General features: G+C 62.8%; 2 protein-coding genes across 4 annotated transcripts; both read right to left on the bottom strand.

The window, feature by feature from the left end:
- Nucleotides 1-3976: 3976 nt before the first annotated feature.
- DHX34 (DExH-box helicase 34) lies at nt 3977-11161 on the bottom strand. Of its 3 annotated transcripts, XM_068910170.1 has the most exons (17): nt 11107-11161; nt 9704-10549; nt 9236-9547; nt 8807-9067; nt 8424-8526; nt 8114-8331; nt 7572-7746; nt 7262-7455; nt 6968-7069; nt 6537-6773; nt 6265-6432; nt 6014-6125; nt 5637-5743; nt 5287-5544; nt 4919-5095; nt 4709-4832; nt 3977-4329 (listed from the first exon to the last, which is right to left on the bottom strand). In XM_068910170.1, the coding sequence occupies exons 2-17, from the start codon at nt 10403-10405 to the stop codon at nt 4196-4198; spliced, it is 3384 nt and encodes a 1127-aa protein (XP_068766271.1). In that variant the 5' UTR covers nt 10406-10549; nt 11107-11161; the 3' UTR covers nt 3977-4195. The 3 variants fall into 3 exon arrangements, 2 of the variants coding, with proteins under 2 accessions (XP_068766271.1, XP_068766270.1); XR_011134913.1 differs by lacking the exon at nt 11107-11161 and having other exon boundaries at nt 5938-6125; nt 9704-10783; XM_068910169.1 differs by lacking the exon at nt 11107-11161 and having other exon boundaries at nt 9704-10779.
- A 974-nt stretch (nt 11162-12135) lies between these two features.
- LOC138061293 (C5a anaphylatoxin chemotactic receptor 1-like) lies at nt 12136-15166 on the bottom strand. The gene is made up of 3 exons (XM_068910526.1): nt 15024-15166; nt 13441-13517; nt 12136-13169 (listed from the first exon to the last, which is right to left on the bottom strand). Exon 3 carries the CDS (start codon nt 13159-13161, stop codon nt 12136-12138), a length of 1026 nt encoding a protein of 341 aa, XP_068766627.1. The 5' UTR covers nt 13162-13169; nt 13441-13517; nt 15024-15166.
- Nucleotides 15167-15216: the final 50 nt, after the last annotated feature.

Here is a 15216-nt window from a genome sequence, read left to right on the forward strand (position 1 = left end):
GCCCCTTGCGCTGGCCAGGGTGGGCAGCAGGTGCACGGGCGCCGGCAGCATTTAGCAGCGCACTGGCAAGTGCCGTGAACGGCTTCAAGGCTGCAGGCAGGAGAGGCCCCAAAGGGGTATTATTTTGTTTGTTTGTCTGTTTTTTTGTTTTTTTGCCAACTCCCTTCTGCACGGAGTGGGCAAGCAGGGCCACCTCTGGCCCATGGATGAGCCTGGCTGAATCCGACGGCCTGCAGCAAGCTTTTCCCACATGGAGCAGATGCCTCTTTATTTGCAGGGAGCAACTGGGTCGTTCCAAAATCTTCTGATCCAAAACCTGCACCCTGCACAGCAAATGCACTGTGGATGGGACGCAAAGAGCAGATGCCCTGAATGCAGCGCGCATGACGTTCTCCTAGGAAAAGCTTATTACACTGCCTTTATTGGATCAACTTGAAATGTGAATGATTTAGGTTTATGACATGCATCTGTCATAACTTTTTCAATTATAAAGCAAGAGATGATTGTGGGGAAAGGTGTCTCCATTCATTTTCTCCAACGACCATGTTTTCCCTCTAATTGCTTTTCTTCAATTAGTCGATGGGGGAAACAGAATGGCAAAGAGAGAGAAACGGGTTTAAATCTGGAGGGATGCAGAGGCACCAAGGCCCCACTTGCTGCCTGCACAACCGCGGGGCTCTGTGCATAGGGTCAAGGCCGCTGGCTCGGTGCGTACAGCCCAGCCAGCGGTGCCGTGGACCATTACCAGCACCAGCATCACCGAGTTGTATCTTGGACCTCTGCTTGGCCTTGAAAGCAGAGCCTCGGAAACAGGCTTCTAGCTCACTTGGGCACTTCCAAAAGGCTGGCGATGTGCAGGAACGTCTCCAGCCCTGCGTTCCTGCCGCTGCAGGCATTGTGATGCTTTCCAGGCGAAGCCCTTGGGGGAGCGCAGGCCTGACCCTGACAGCGCTGCTCTCCCAACCGCAGCATGTTATCCCCTTCCCAGGAGAAAGCTGGCTGCAGCTGGGGAAGTCCCAAGTGGCAGTGGGAATCCCCTGGATATGCTGCTGCATGAGCCATAAAGCCTGAAGGGCTTATGCAAAGCAACCACTGGCTCTGGCCAGCTTCACCTGAGCCCTGGCAGAGCTAGCGGCCAGCAGAAACCCCGCGGGACTGTGGTGCCAGCAGGGCTCAGCCCTCAAATCCATCATCTTCCTGGGATCTGACCCCTGGTCCCAGTGGGTAGGTTGGGGGGGTGGTGTTTGCTCAGCCCGGAGGTTTGCCCTCTGCAAATGGCTTTCATGCAGAAAAAAATTAAGGTTTGCATTGCTTGTGCAGCAATAGGAGAACTGAATTACAGGGACTCAGCTGCTGAGCATGGGAAACAACGTGTGTTTGGCAGTCTTGGGCTCGTATAGTGCATGCACCCGGTGCTGGTGGAGTTGATCCACCAGCAGCAAATGCGAGCAGACTCCAGCCACTTGGGAACGCAGAGCAAACGCAGAGCTGGGCCGTGCGAGACCTGGGTGCGATGGTAACTGGGTGCCGGTGGTGCCTGCAATGCACAGTGCCGTGCAAGAATTGTAATTTACCCAGCTGAAGCATAATCTGCCAAGGTGGGAGCTGAGCAGGGCTCTGTTCTGCCCCAGGCCAGGCTCTGGCACCACCCCAGCGCCCCGCTCACCCCAGGGAGCACGGCCGGGCCCTGGAGTCCTGATGGGCCCCAGCATCTGAGCAGGCATTGTGGTACGCTCAACAGCACTCATTAACGTTTCCCGTGAAGTCAACGGGCAACTGAGCACAGAGCATCAACGACCATCTGCCAGGCACCACTGCACACTGGTCCCGCCGCGGCCGGGGCTGCACACGACAGCCACCTCTAGGCATCAGAAAGCAACTCCGCCTCAGACCGAGCAGTTGTCCCGATGGAGCTGATTGCTCCTGGTGCCACGATCCATCCTGGGAAACCAGGCTGGGAGCCGCAGCCGCCAGGGCTGGCACTCACCCGGGGGCACCCCGGTCGCTCGAGCTGGGGAGCCGCCTCCAAGGGCAGCAGGGTCCTGAGCCCACACACTGCAAAGTCGTTCTCACTGCCAGGGCCGTGGCAGAGCGGTGCGAGGGAAAGGCTCTGGTAGGAGCCGAGCATCCCCACCGCGGCCGTCCCACCTGCTCCGCAGCGCAGATGGGCACGGGGCGAGCAGCAGGCACTATCGATAATTAAAATCACTCCTCTCCTATTATTAGATTAACAGGGTAGTGCTCACAAAGGGCTTTGGTGAAGAAAAGTTCTGTTGAAGGACTAATTACAGGAATCATTAATTAATTAGTGTTTCTCCGAGAGGCTTTTATGCCCAAAATCTCTCAGCACATTGAATAGTTGATCCTCCAGGGTGGTCACTGCTCCTATTACTGCTGGCAGCAGGACACCTGGGTCCCTTCTGGACCCACTTGGACCACCTCTGTCCTCCTCAGTTTTACCACGAACTGCTCAGCCCTCCCAGCTGGGGCAGCCCCCAGACGCGCTGCCAGGAGCATAATAGCGGCAAGCACAGCAAAGCATCCCGGGCAATTGCAGCCGGGCAAGCCTCGTTGGAGAAGGCAGCAGAGCAGGAAGTCTGGATGCTCAGCTCTGTCCAGGGCTGGCGGGGGGGGGGGGGGGGGAAGAACTGCGTTTCTACAGGAGTTGTGGGGTGTTTTATTTTCTTTCCTTATAAAGGGCAAAGATAACTTCTGTCTGCACTGGGACAGGCTGTTGGAAACAGCTTCAGAAAAGCTGCTTTTGTGGATGGCAGCTCGGCACAGCCACTGACTCACTCTCCCTCACCAAAGGCGAGGAAAGGACCCAGATGTCCTGGATCTCCGCTCGGATGCTCTGTCCCAACAGACCCCCTGCCCACCCAAGCTGCCCTCTCCCACCAGCGTGCCAGTCCTGCCGAGCCTCGCAAGCTACTGTTTGAACACAAATACCCACGATTAACCCATTTTTTCCAGGGGCCTGTGTCCATGACTCACCCTGACATGCTTCGTTCTTAATCAAGGAATTAGCAATTAATAGGCTGCTTTCCAGCACCTCGTTACCAGCGCATATGGTCGGGAGTCCCCGATTAGGAGGATTTCAATCCCTACAGCAAAGGCACATGCAGCAGCCAGCTCTCGGGAATGGCCATACAGCCTCCAGCCGCCTCCGCCCCCAGTGTGGCTGGGACTTGGCCCTGTAGCGGCTCAGGTCAAATCCTGCACAACCCCTGAGCAGAGCGAGGGAGCATCGAATTGGGCACGGGGAGGCAGAGGAGAGCAAAGGGTGCACAGAGCCTGTCCCCGCACGGGGAGTGGGACAGCAGTGCACCCATGGGGCACCAGTTCTTCGTGTGCCTCTGCTGAGGGCAGAGGGACACTAGAGGTGAGTCCTCCCCGCTGGCAGGCTGCTGCTGGACCTGCGGGGGATGAGACAGGGATGGAGTTGCCTGCGAAGGCCTGACACACCGAAAGCCTGGTATACGAGTGCCACACAGTGGCCACACGGCGCTGTGCAGCATCAAGAGCAGAAGACATCCCTGGGATGCCTTACGCACCCCTTGCATCAAGGCACAGCTTCTCCTGCAGCCCCCACCCCGGACCGGGATGGCTCCTCAGCTCCCAGCCACGTCTGAGGGCTGTGGTGCCAAGAAGGGCACCCGGGCAGGGTGGCCTCTTGCGCTGGAGTGAGTCTGCCCCAGCCTCCTGCAGCACACTTCAATACAGTGCCAAACTTCACCAAAAGGATATTTATTTATGCCTTTAAAAAAAAAAAAAAAAGGAACAAAACCAGGATCGCCCAACCAAGAAGGATTATTGTCAACTCCACTGATGACTTGTGGGAGCCACTAGACTGGTCCTGAAATACCATGTCCTTTTGGGGATCCAAGCAGACATTCACAAACTTTCCTGAGAGCAACGGCAGTAGCAGTGCTGTGACAGGGCAGGGGGTCTTCAACCCGCACCCTGGCCCCCCGCCCCGATCCTGCAGTAGGACTGCCAGCCAGGTGCTCTGTGGGGCTGGTCTCCACCCCTTCCCAGAGGTGGGGGAACCCAGGCACCCAGGCGCTCAGCTGCCTCACTGTCTACACCAGCAGATGCCACCATCCTCCTTGCAGGGCTAGGGAGAGTATCCGGGTGTGCACTCACCGCGAGGCCCCACTCCCTAGGAGCACAGTCCTGTGCACAGAGCCCTGGGTCACTGGTGCTGCTTCCTGTGCCGGAGGATCTCTGTGGGGGAGAACATGAAGTCCTGCCGGCAAACGTCGCAGTGGTACAGTCTGTGCAGGGCTGAAGTTTTGGATGAGCTTCCAGCCACTTCTTCCAGAGGGGCTGTAGGAGCAGAGAAAACAATGTCATGCACAGAGTGGGCAGAGCCCCTGCTCTGCCACAGAGAGGCACACAGCAGACTCCAGCCCAGCAGTGTGCTCTGGGGCAGTCTGAACAAAATCAAGCCCGTGCAAGACCTTTGTCTTCCCAAATTGCTCCCAAATGCCGATCTCATGCCCTTAAGTAACACCTCAACGGTCCCAAGACCATAAAGGACAGCTGGAAACTGGCACAAGCTCAGTGGGGCTCACAACTGCCCCATCCTTTGCCACCCGTGGAGCAGAGATGGGGCTGCCCAGGCTCATCCAGAGGACATGACGGAAAGCCAGGCTGGTTCTCCCCCCTCATCACTTGTCATAGCCATAGGGGCTGGGGGACTCACCCTCCGGGGGCCGGCACGCACTCTCGTGGCACATTCGCTCCAGGGGGGTGAAGGGCATGTGGAGGTCGCAATGTGGACAAGTCCAGAAGCTGCGCAGGCAGTCGCTGTAGAGGTCCGTGTCAGTCTGCAGGAGACGAGGGCAGGGCGATGGGACGCACAGTCCTGGGGGCCACAGGCCATGGATGTGAGGCAGGAGAGGGCTGTACTCACGGCCAGGCAGTTGTAGGTGAGGTAGTCCGTCACCCTGTGGCCGCCTTTCACTTCATCAGGCTTCATCTCAGTGCCCTGGAAGAGCCCTGGGAGCCTGGGGGCAGCAGCCACAGTCTGGGGCCCGATGTAGAGGGCCTGTTTCTCCAGCCCGGTCAGCTGGCGCAGGCTATACAGCACCTGCGGGAGCACATGGTGATCTGGGGGGATCAGGTCAGCATCCTCTGCCTCCTTTCTCAGCCTTAAACTCAACAGCAAGGCACTGAGATGGCAACGCTAAACCATCCCAGGCATGCTGTCCTCATGGCTCACAGCCCCCAACTCGTCCCACACGCTCCTGGACCCAGCCGTCCACACCACGACCCTGTCACCTCTATCTGCAGGAACTCCAGCAGCCCACGGGTCAGCATGGACACGTCCCGGGAGCTCGGCTGGCGCCCTGGCTCCCCACCCCGGCCTTCCAGCTGCTGGTTGAGGAGCTTTTCCCAGGCAGCACGAAGCTGCAGCGCTGCAGAGAGCAGACGCAGGGCAGCCTCCGCGTCAGGGATGGTGAGCTCCAGCCAGCCATCTGCCACCAGCCGCGCGCAGTCCGCGCTTGTGTCCAGGGAGCGGGAGAAGAGAAGGAGAGCCTGGAGGAGCAAGCCACAGTCAATGTGGGGAGACAAAGGCTGAGGAAGAGTACAGGGAGAAAGCAGAAGCAAGCAAGGCACCGAGCACCCACGTGTAGGGCTGGCACCCGTATGCAGTTCACCAGGTATGGCTTGTTGGTCTCCAGCAGTGAGACAAAGGCAAGGAGCTGGTGGTACCGGCTCAGCCCATCCTTTGAGTCTGCAAAGCAATAAAAGACACTTCAGCTGGGCCCTGCACTTCTCCCCATCACCAAAGACCTGGATCTGCCTGGACAGCCCAAACTCCACAGCCTGAGGCAAATGGCATGGAGAAAGCAGCGCTGGCCCAGAAGCCAGGACAGAGCAGAGCCACTGCTCAGGGCTTGGGGTTCGCAGCTTGCACTCAGGGCACACCTTGCTCTGGGCTTGTCCAACAGCCACCCCTAGGGACATGATCTCCAGAGGGGACAGGCAGCTTTTGTTCTCCCACCTTGAGTCCCCCCGCGCTCCGACCCCTCCTTGGCCTGCAGCAGCTCCGGGCTCGTAGCAAAGACACAGGTTGGGTGAAGAACAACGCCCGGCTTGCTCTTGGTGTGGAAAATCTGCAGCAAGAGCAGAATCGGCATCAGGGGAGAGTGAGCAGCCCCTGCAGAGAGCACAGCCCACAAGACCCAATGACATCTCCCACACTGTTTCCCGGCGGCAGAGCATGGTGGACAGGGACAAGGTGAGGACACCCACCTGATCAGAGTCCTTGCGGCTGCTGTTGAGCTGGTCAGGCACAGCCAGCTGGGGGTAAAGCCCCCTGCACAGCACCAGCTTGAGCAGAGCAAGCTGCGAGGATGACAGGACTGAGCTAGATGCAGCCTGGAGCTCATACACATTGTGGCGAAGCTTGAACTTGACGTCCTGCAGAGACAGACATCACGTATGCTTGGAATCCAGCTGTCTGGGCTCCAACTGCCTGCCATGGGAGACATGAGGCCACAGGGGGAGCAGGCACCAAGGGTCACCTGAATATCAATGCTGCGCTCCCCACGCCCACGGGCACCACCTTCATCCTCCTCGCTGGAGGAGCCGGCCGCTCCGTCCTGTAGCCGCAGCACCTTGCGTTTCCGACCTTCTGTCTCTGTGTGGGTCTGCCACAGCCGGTGCAGCTCCCGGCGCTCTCGGTGCCGGCTTTGTCGGCTGTAGCTGTCGCTGGGCTGGCTGGATGCTACCTCCAGCAGCTGGTGGTCTCGGAGCAGCTCCTGAGGGGAGGCAGGCCGTGCTGGTTAGGGGGCGCTGAGCCCCAACGGTCTGGAGATGGGCAGGTTCGGGACATGCAGTGCTCCTTGCATGTTTGGGGCAAATTCAGCTCCCCTCCACACCAGCCCTTCTGTGAAACGCACCCCCTTTCCTCCCCAGACCTGAACATGAACCCCCGGGCCTGGCCCTGCCTCACCTGAAACTGGCGCCGCAGGTTGGCCGCCTCATAAAGCCGATGCTCCTCCAGGCCTCGCCGCCGGCACCATTTCCGGGAACTGCCACTCCGCTCAGATTTCACCTGCTCAGGATAGCACAGATCAGGCACCAGCAGGGACAAGCTGTCCCTCCTGTTGCTCCCTGCCCCCCAGATCAACCCCCTCCCTCACCCCAGCAAAATCCTCCAAGGACGCAAACACACCCACCCCAAAGCAGAGGAATTTCCCCCCCAAAACTGTCTCTTGCCTCCCCCTCAGGCAGGTGGGAGTCCTACCTGGACCCACTCGTTGAAGGCATTCAGCAGCGTCAGGGGGTCGCCGTGGGGGCTCTCGAGGGGCCGTCGGGCTGTGGCACAGTCGGGGTTGGTGTGGGCAGGACGCAGGAACGGGGACTGCACACTCAGAGCGGCTGCCACGGTCAGCGTGGGCTCGGTCAGTCCAAACAGTGCACCCAAGACCAGTATCTTGCCTGGGTGATGAGGGCAGGGGAGGCAGTGAGGGCAGGGGATCACCGGCTCCACACACTCCTCCGCCGTGCCCTCTCTGGCATTGTCACGTCTGCTCCGCAGACCCAGGATCACTCACCAACCACCACATCCACCGGCAGCTGGGCCAGCAGGTTCCCAATGGGCGTCAGGTCTTCAGCCTCATCCAGGGCTCCCTGGTCCCTCAGATACCGCACAGCAGTCTCCAAGCTGGACAATGGAGGGGGCTCCAGGAAGGGGAAAGTCCGGGGGTCACCCAGCCCCATGCTCTTTAACTGGGAGAGAACTGCATTTAGCCTGACACCCCTTGCTCTCACGGGTCTGGCCAGCACAAAGGGAAACAGAGCCCAGCAACCTGTGCCCAGACCTCAGGACCAGGGGCTTCGCAAGGGCTCAACCAGGGGCTAGCGCAAAGCAGAGACACGCGTTCACTTCACCCCCCTTCCCAGGAGGGGGCAGAGAGCACAGAGGTCTGGGCTGCAGCCGCAAGGGCCACAACGTGCCCCGACACTCGACTCGCAGCCCTGTTGCACACTTGGCTGGTCAGGCTTATCTCACAGACAACATCTCCTAGAGCATCTCCCCAGACCCCCACCCACCAGGCACAGGAAACCCAACCAGGACGGAGGGAACTGCCCCTACCTGGAGCACTAGAGCATCAAGCGCTACCCGCTGAATCTCTGGCACAGGGTAGGGGGAAAAGGCATCATAGTCAGACTCAGCATACAGCCGGTAGCAGACACCAGGGCCTGTCCTGCCAGCACGCCCCTTCCGCTGCTCAGCGCTAGCTCGGCTGATCCAGAACTCCTGCAGTCGCTGCAGCTTGCCCTGAGGGTCATAGCTCATCTCCTTCACCTTCCCTGGAGGGGCAGGAAGGAGGCAGAAGCTCAGGGCAGGGCACAAGGAACCACATGACTTCCCATCCACCAGAGAGGGGCACTGGGGGCTTCACCAGAATCCAGCACGAAGCGCACGCCATCGATCGTCACTGAGGTCTCTGCAATGTTGGTGGAGAGGATGCACTTCCGGACCCCGGGAGGGGGCACATCAAACACCTGAGGAAGGGGAAAGAGCAGTCCTACATCAGTACCTCAACATGTCCCCTCCCCCCAGCCCACCCTGGGCTCCAGGACTGCAAGGGCCAGAGCAGAGCTGTCTTTCACAGCAGTGGCTGCCTACAGAGGAGCATAAGGGATGGGGTAAATACAGGTTGCCATTCCCTGGCTGCACCCGCTCCCAGCACCTGCAGTCAGGGTGCTGCTAGGGCCAGGGCCAGGATTTTTGCTCTGTGATGCCAGACTGGCAGCGTCCACCCAAACTCAGGGGTGCACCCACCTTGTCCTGCTCTGCCACAGAGAGGGTACTGTGCAGGGGCAGCACGATCCAGCGCTGGGTGTGCGTGGCGTATGTCTGAGTTGCCTCCAGCACCGCTCCGATCTCAGCCACCCCACTCAGGAACACCAGCAGGTCCCCACGCTCCTCCGGTGGGTACTTGTGGTCGATGGCTTGCAGCACCCGCAGGTACGGGCGGGGATCCAGGCGCTCCGATTTCCCACTTGTTGCTGCCTCCTCCTTGGGGATGGGTTGGTAGATGACCTGCAGGAGCAGACATAGAACACTGCGCTGAGCAGACCTGAGAGGGAGCACTGCCCTGAGGAGTTTGGGCCAGAGACAGCCCAGGAACCTAGGGCTCTCTCCTGCCCTGTGACCAGAGATACAGCCCAGAGAGCACAGCACAGCTCCTCTCCTCCCCTCATCTCTCACCGTGATGGGGAAGATCCTTCCTGGCACTTGCAGCACAGGGGCACCACCAAAGTATCCTGAGAAGAGGCGGATGTTGATGGTAGCAGACATGAGCACCAGCTTAAGGTCTGGCCGAGCGGGGAGCAGTCTCCTTAGGACCCCCAAGAGGAAGTCGCTGTGCAGGTGCCGTTCGTGAACCTCATCTGCAATCAGCACGTGGTATCCCGGCAGCATCGGCTCCCGCTGCACTTGCCGCAACAGCAACCCCTCTGTCAGGAACACGATCTTGGTGGCAGGCGAGCGGGTGCTCTCAAAGCGGATCTGGTAGCCTACCTGCAGCGGGAAGAGGAGGAGCATGATGAGAAGAAGCCAGCAGTGGGCAATGGCTTTTGCCATCCTGCCAGTTACCCTAACCCCACTCAGCCAAGTGCGGTGACCTGCCAGTGTGCATGGCCCCAGCTACGCTGCCCTCCCCAAGCTAGAGCTCACCTGGTCCCCATACTGGTGCAGGCTCTCGAAGCCCACGCGCTTGGCCAGCGAGATGCAGGCGATGCGGCGTGGCTGGGTGCAGGCCACGTGGCTGTACCCAGCTGCCAGCAAGAACTGGGGTACCTGCGTGGATTTTCCGCACCCTGTGTCACCGGCTACCACCACCACTTGGTTCTGGGCCACCGTCCGCAGCAGCCGGTCCCGGTACTGTGCAATAGGCAGTGCCGCCCGCTCCCGGTGCAACTTGGCCAGCTTGGCGAAGCTCTGCTTCTGGGTGAAGTCCAGGTAGTGCAGCAAGGCCATGCGAAACTCGGAGAGCTGCTCCCGGGGCAGGCCGGGGTCCCCGCGCCGGCCCCGTGCCAGCCCCTCCACGTCAGCACTCAGCACCGACAGGTTGATGCGGTAGCGGGCATCGTACTCTCGGGGCAGGTCGAGGAGCCGGGAGGAAGCAGGTGGCTCTACTGGGCCATGGCTCGCGGCCGGCTCGCGCTCGGTCCTCCGGCTCTGGAAGCGCCGGAGCCGCTCGAAGAAGGCCCAGAAGTTGCGGCTGTCCTCAGAGCCTGCCCGGATGTAATCCTGCTCGCGGAAATACAGCTCCTCCAGCCGGCGCTGCGTTGCGGGGCAGGCCCAGTCCCAGTCCTGCTGGGCCGGCGAGGGCTCCCGCCCCGGTCTCCTGGACCTGCTCTCCTTCTCCGACAGCATCTCCCAGCCTCCACGTGGCCCAGGCAGCAGCCAGCTCCTCGGACGGGCAGAGTGGAGCAAGCGTCGCGGGGCCAGCGTCCCGGCAGGGCTGAGCCGGAGCAGCCTCCGGCCCGAGCTGGGGGCCTGTGCCCGGATCGGCCGGTCCTGGGGGTCGGGGGGGTTTAGGGAGCAGGGGGGTCCTGCCGTGGGGCTGGCACCTGCCATGTCCCAGGCCTTCCCTCCGCACCGGAGACCCCCAGCCACGGACTCAGGAACTTCTTGCTGCCCCAGCTGGGACCCCTGGGGCCACCATGCACCCCAGGGACCCCCATGCACCCCGGGGCCCCCCTGTTCCCCGGGGACCCTCCCCACGCACCCTGTGGACCCCCCACGCACCCCGGGGCCCCCCATTCACCCCAGGGGCCCCCCACGTTCCCCGGGGACCCCTCATGCACCCCGGGGACTCCCCCCACGCACCCCGAGGACCTCCCCAAGCCCTGGGATCCCCCCACGTTCCCGGGGACCCCCCACGTTCCCGGGGACCCCCCCCAGGCCCCGTCCCCGCTCCCCGGGACCCCCCGCACACCCCGGCCCGGCCCTCGCGGCCCCGCGCGCCTCGGGCTCCGCTCGCCGCGGCCTCGGCCACGCCGGGGCCTCCGGTTTCCTCGCCCCGGCTCCCGGCTCCCGGCTCCCGGCCCCGGGGCCGCCCGGCCCGCACTCACCGCCCGGCTCGGCTCGGCTCGGCTCGGCCCGGCCCGGCCCGGCCCGGCCCGGCTCCCGCGCAGGCCGCGGCGTCAGGAAGCGCCGCCCGCCGCCGCCAGGGGCCGCCCCAGAGCCTCCGCCGCCGCCTCCCCCCGCCCTGCCCGGCGCCGCCGTCCTCAGCGTGCCCCACAGGGGACGGCCGTGCCCTGCCGTGCCCCATAGGGACGGCCGTGCCCCACAGGGAACGGCCGTGCCCTGCCGTGCCCCACAGGGGACAGCCGTGCCCCACAGGGGACAGCCGTGCCCTGCCGTGCCCCATAGGGACGGCCGTGCCCCACAGGGAACGGCCGTGCCCTGCCGTGCCGCACGGGGGACAGCCGTGCCCCATAGGGGACAGCCGTGCCCCACAGGGGATGGCCGTGCCCCGCCGTGCCCCACAGGGGACAGCCCTGCCCCGTAGGGGACAGCCATGCCCCACTGTGCCCCATAGGGGACAGCCATGCCCCACAGGGGACGGCTGTGCCCCGCCGGGGACAGCCGTGCCCTGACGTGCCCCACAGGGGACAGCCGTGCCCCATAGGGGACAGCCATGCCCTGCCGTGCCCCACAGGGGACGTCCGTGCCCCGCCGTGTCCCACAGGAGACAGCCCTGCCCCATAGGGGACAGCCATGCCCCACTGTGCCCCATAGGGGACAGCCGTGCCCCACAGGGGACAGCCATGCCCCGCCATGCCCTGCCGTGCCCCACAGGGGACAGCCGTGCCCCATAGGGGACAGCCGTGCCCCGCCGTGCCCCACCGTGCCCCATGGGGACAACCATCCTCACCATGTCCCACCGCAGACAGCTGTGCCCCACAGGGGACAACCGCACCCCACCGTGCCCTGCCAAGTCCCGCCGTCCCCCACTGTGCCCCACCACGTCCCGCCGTCCCCACCGTGCCCCACCACAGCCAGCCGTGCCCCCCATCCCCACTGCCGCACGGGGGACAACACGGTGGCTGCTGGCAGAGCTTTATTGCGGCCCGGCCGCGCAGCAGGCGCCGACCCCGCTACAGCCCGGCCTCGGTGACGGCGGTGCTGGCGGCGGGGGACGCCGGGGGGCTGGGGGACGCCGCCGCGGGGCCGGGGGCCCATCGCGCGCAGGGGGCGCAGGGCAGCCCCGGGCCCACCAGCGCGTAGAGCAGGGGGTCGGCGGCGCTGTTGAGGTAGGCCAGGGCCACGGCCAGCGGCTGGGCGGCCTGGGCGCGGGCGTAGGCGGCCGCGCCGGGCCGGTGGGCCGCCAGCGCCAGCAGCACGGCGTGGTAGGGCAGCCAGCAGCCCACGAAGCAGCCCGCCATGGCCAGCGCCGCAGCCGCGGGCCGGGGCGGCCGGTGGCCAGCGGCGTGCAGCCGGGCCAGCAGCAGCCCGCAGCACACCACCATGGCGGTCACCGGCAGCAGGAAGCCGCAGAGCAGGCGCAGGGCGGCGGCGAGCAGCTCGGCCCGCCGCCCCGCCGTCCCGTAGTCCAGCACGCAGGTCTCCTTGTCGGAGAAGGCGTCGGCGCGCGTCGTCCGGAAGACGAAGGACGGGACGGTGAGGAGCCCCGCCAGGCCCCAGGCGGCCGCGCACACCCCCCGGGCCAGCACCGGCGTCCGGCGCCGCTGGCACCAGCCCGGCCACGTCACCAGGGCGCAGCGGTCGGCGCTGAGGGCCGTCAGCAGCAGCACGCTGGCAAACATGTTGAGGACGGCGAGGGAGGACAGCAGCTTGCAGGCGAAGCGGCCCAGCGGCCAGTGGTGGTCGCGGGCCAGCGGCAGGGCCAGGAAGGGCAGGGCCAGGCAGCACAGCAGGTCGGCCACGGCCAGGTTGAGGAACCAGATGTTGCTCAGCTGGTGCCGCAGCTTGCCGGTGGCCGCCCAGGCCACGGCCACGTTGCCCGGCACGCCTAGGATGAAGGCCAGGGCGTAGAGGACCAGCGCCGCCCCATAGCTGGGCGGCAACGGGGGCCCTGCCGCCTGGGCGCCCTCGAAGTCGGGAGCCGTGAAGTTCAGGTCGAAGTCAGCGTAGTCGTCGCTGCGCTCCCATGGCTCCGTCATCCTTGGCCCTGCAAGACAAAGTGGCCCTTTCCAAGCTGGAAGAGCTCTCCTGGGGCAGGAGAAGGGGAAAGGAGACCCGAGAGGCCCCGGACAGGATGGGGTGAGCCGGAGGCCTCTGCTCCCGAGGCACGGGCAGCCCCCGCAGGAGCGCGGGACGGGGCGTCCTTCCCCGCTTCTGCCCCAGCAGTGGCCGACGTGCCTCTGGGGAGCCGCTGCCGCCCACGGGAGGGAAGGAGCCTCGGCGCCCACGGGGCAGCTGTATTCAGAGGAGACCCCTACCTACTCCCTCTGTCCTGCGGAAAAGGAGGGCAGGGCTGGGGGCGTCTGCTCGCTCGGCCTCATGAAAAAATCTGCGACTAAAAACAGCATAACGCAGCTACACTTGGAGCAAAGAGAAAGGAAGCATTGCAAACTTCAGTCCGAGATTTGACAGCATCACGGACAAAAGCAGGGGGGAGAGGCCCCCGGGTCCCCATCCGAGCCCGCAAGGCAGGCTGCGCTGGCAAACGCGGCCAGGATGCTGTTGGCGCTCGCCGCCGCACGGGCGCAGTGCTGGCTCGCGTTCGGCACATCCGCCGCGTCCCGCGCCCCTTTCTGCAGCGGCACCTTCTGTCCAGCGGACCCGGCCTGTCCTGCTCCCCGAGGGTCCTGTCAGCCCCTTTTTACAGTCTGATAAAAGATCGGCAGTTCTGCCCTCTGGGTTATTGCTCGACCCCCCCCACCCCAGTTTGGCATGATCTCCAAACTTGCTAACGGTTCGTGCTGTCCCATTGTCCAGGTCACTGATGAAGATGTTGAGCAATGTCACCCGAGATGGGGCTCTCTAGCTCTCCCCTCTGGCCCTTCCAGGGGTGGGCCTGATGTTTTGCTTTTCCATAGGTGGTAGGAGGCGAGAGGGGCTCCCTCCAGCCCCTGTTGAGGCCCACGGTGCTCAGCAAGAAGGCAGCCTGCCACAGAGGCAGAGACATCCTCCTCTCCATGCTGGTTACAATTCCCTCCTACGCTGGTGCAAGGAGAGGTTGCACAGAGGGGGATTGCCCCCCGCAAGCTGCTATGCAGCAGGAGAGTAACCCATAGCCCCTCAAATGGCCAGACACCAGCAGGAGCTTGTGAAACCTCCGCTCTTTCCACACTCCAGGAGCTTGACCACAGGCTAAATTTTGCCAGCCCCTGCAACTGCTTTCCGGGACTGGGGGAAACTGCGGTGTTTATTGTGTCACAAGCAAACTAAAATCCACTATGACAGCAAAAAAAATCTCCCTACTTTGCCCTAGCCCTGGAGATGAGCTTCAAAATAAACAGCTGAAAAGGAGAACTAAGGGAGCAAGCCTTGCTCAATGCTCTCTACACTACTGCACAGGTGCAGATCTAGGCTGCTGTCCCATCCATCCCAGACTCCCATCCAGTCCCCACAGTGCCAGGATGAATCTGGTCTCAGGACCTGGTTTGTGGCAAAACCAGATGGGCCTGTTGTGCCAGGAACGCTCTTTGCCCAGCCACCATGCAGAGGAATCAAGGCAGGGCTCTGCTTCATGTGCTGCACAGACCATAACACAGAGGAAACTCTCATTTCTGGATGTTGCTGAACTTCCGCTTACAACATGCCCACAGTGATGAACTCATGTATGCTAGCAGTCAGCACAACCACTCCTTCCCAAGCCCCTACTACCAGGCTTGCACACACATCAGTGGCTGGGTCAGAAAGCCACATGTGCACAGGAACTGCTCCTGTGTAGTCCCAGGGCAGCCTGCAGCTCTCTGAGTGGGAGCAGGAGCCATCCAGGGCAGGGAGTGCCTCTCATTTCCCCCTGGAAATATCTAGCTTTTTTTTTTTTTTTTTAAATGCTGAATGGCAAACTTACCAGTCACCAAAGTCCCTCTTGCAGCAGCTCACAATCAGAGAAAAGCACTGGCAGGGAAGGAGCAAGCTCCTCTGCCAGGTCCCAGGGAAGGTCGTTGTGTGTGGTGGACAGCTGTGCCAGCGTGGAGAGCCTTTACCCAAACAGAGCTGTTTTCACAGACTAGGCAGGCACAGCCTCATGCACCATGTCTCTC

This window comes from Struthio camelus, chromosome 16 (genome assembly GCF_040807025.1).
Source record: "Struthio camelus isolate bStrCam1 chromosome 16, bStrCam1.hap1, whole genome shotgun sequence".
NCBI lineage: Eukaryota > Metazoa > Chordata > Aves > Struthioniformes > Struthionidae > Struthio > Struthio camelus.

What these genes read in the sequence shown, in the direction of transcription:
- DHX34 (XM_068910169.1), bottom strand. Translation starts at nt 10,609, where the DNA reads ATGGCAGGTGCCAGCCCCACGGCAGGACCCCCCTGCTCCCTAAACCCC. An exon ending in GAAGGATCTTCCCCATCACG is followed by an intron (nt 9,068 to 9,235) that starts GTGAGAGATGAG and finishes CTGCTCCTGCAG; the next exon opens with GTCATCTACCAACCCATCCC. An exon ending in ACCTGCGGCGCCAGTTTCAG is followed by an intron (nt 6,774 to 6,967) that starts GTGAGGCAGGGC and finishes GCCTCCCCTCAG; the next exon opens with GAGCTGCTCCGAGACCACCA.
- LOC138061293 (XM_068910526.1), bottom strand. Translation starts at nt 13,161, where the DNA reads ATGACGGAGCCATGGGAGCGCAGCGACGACTACGCTGACTTCGACCTG.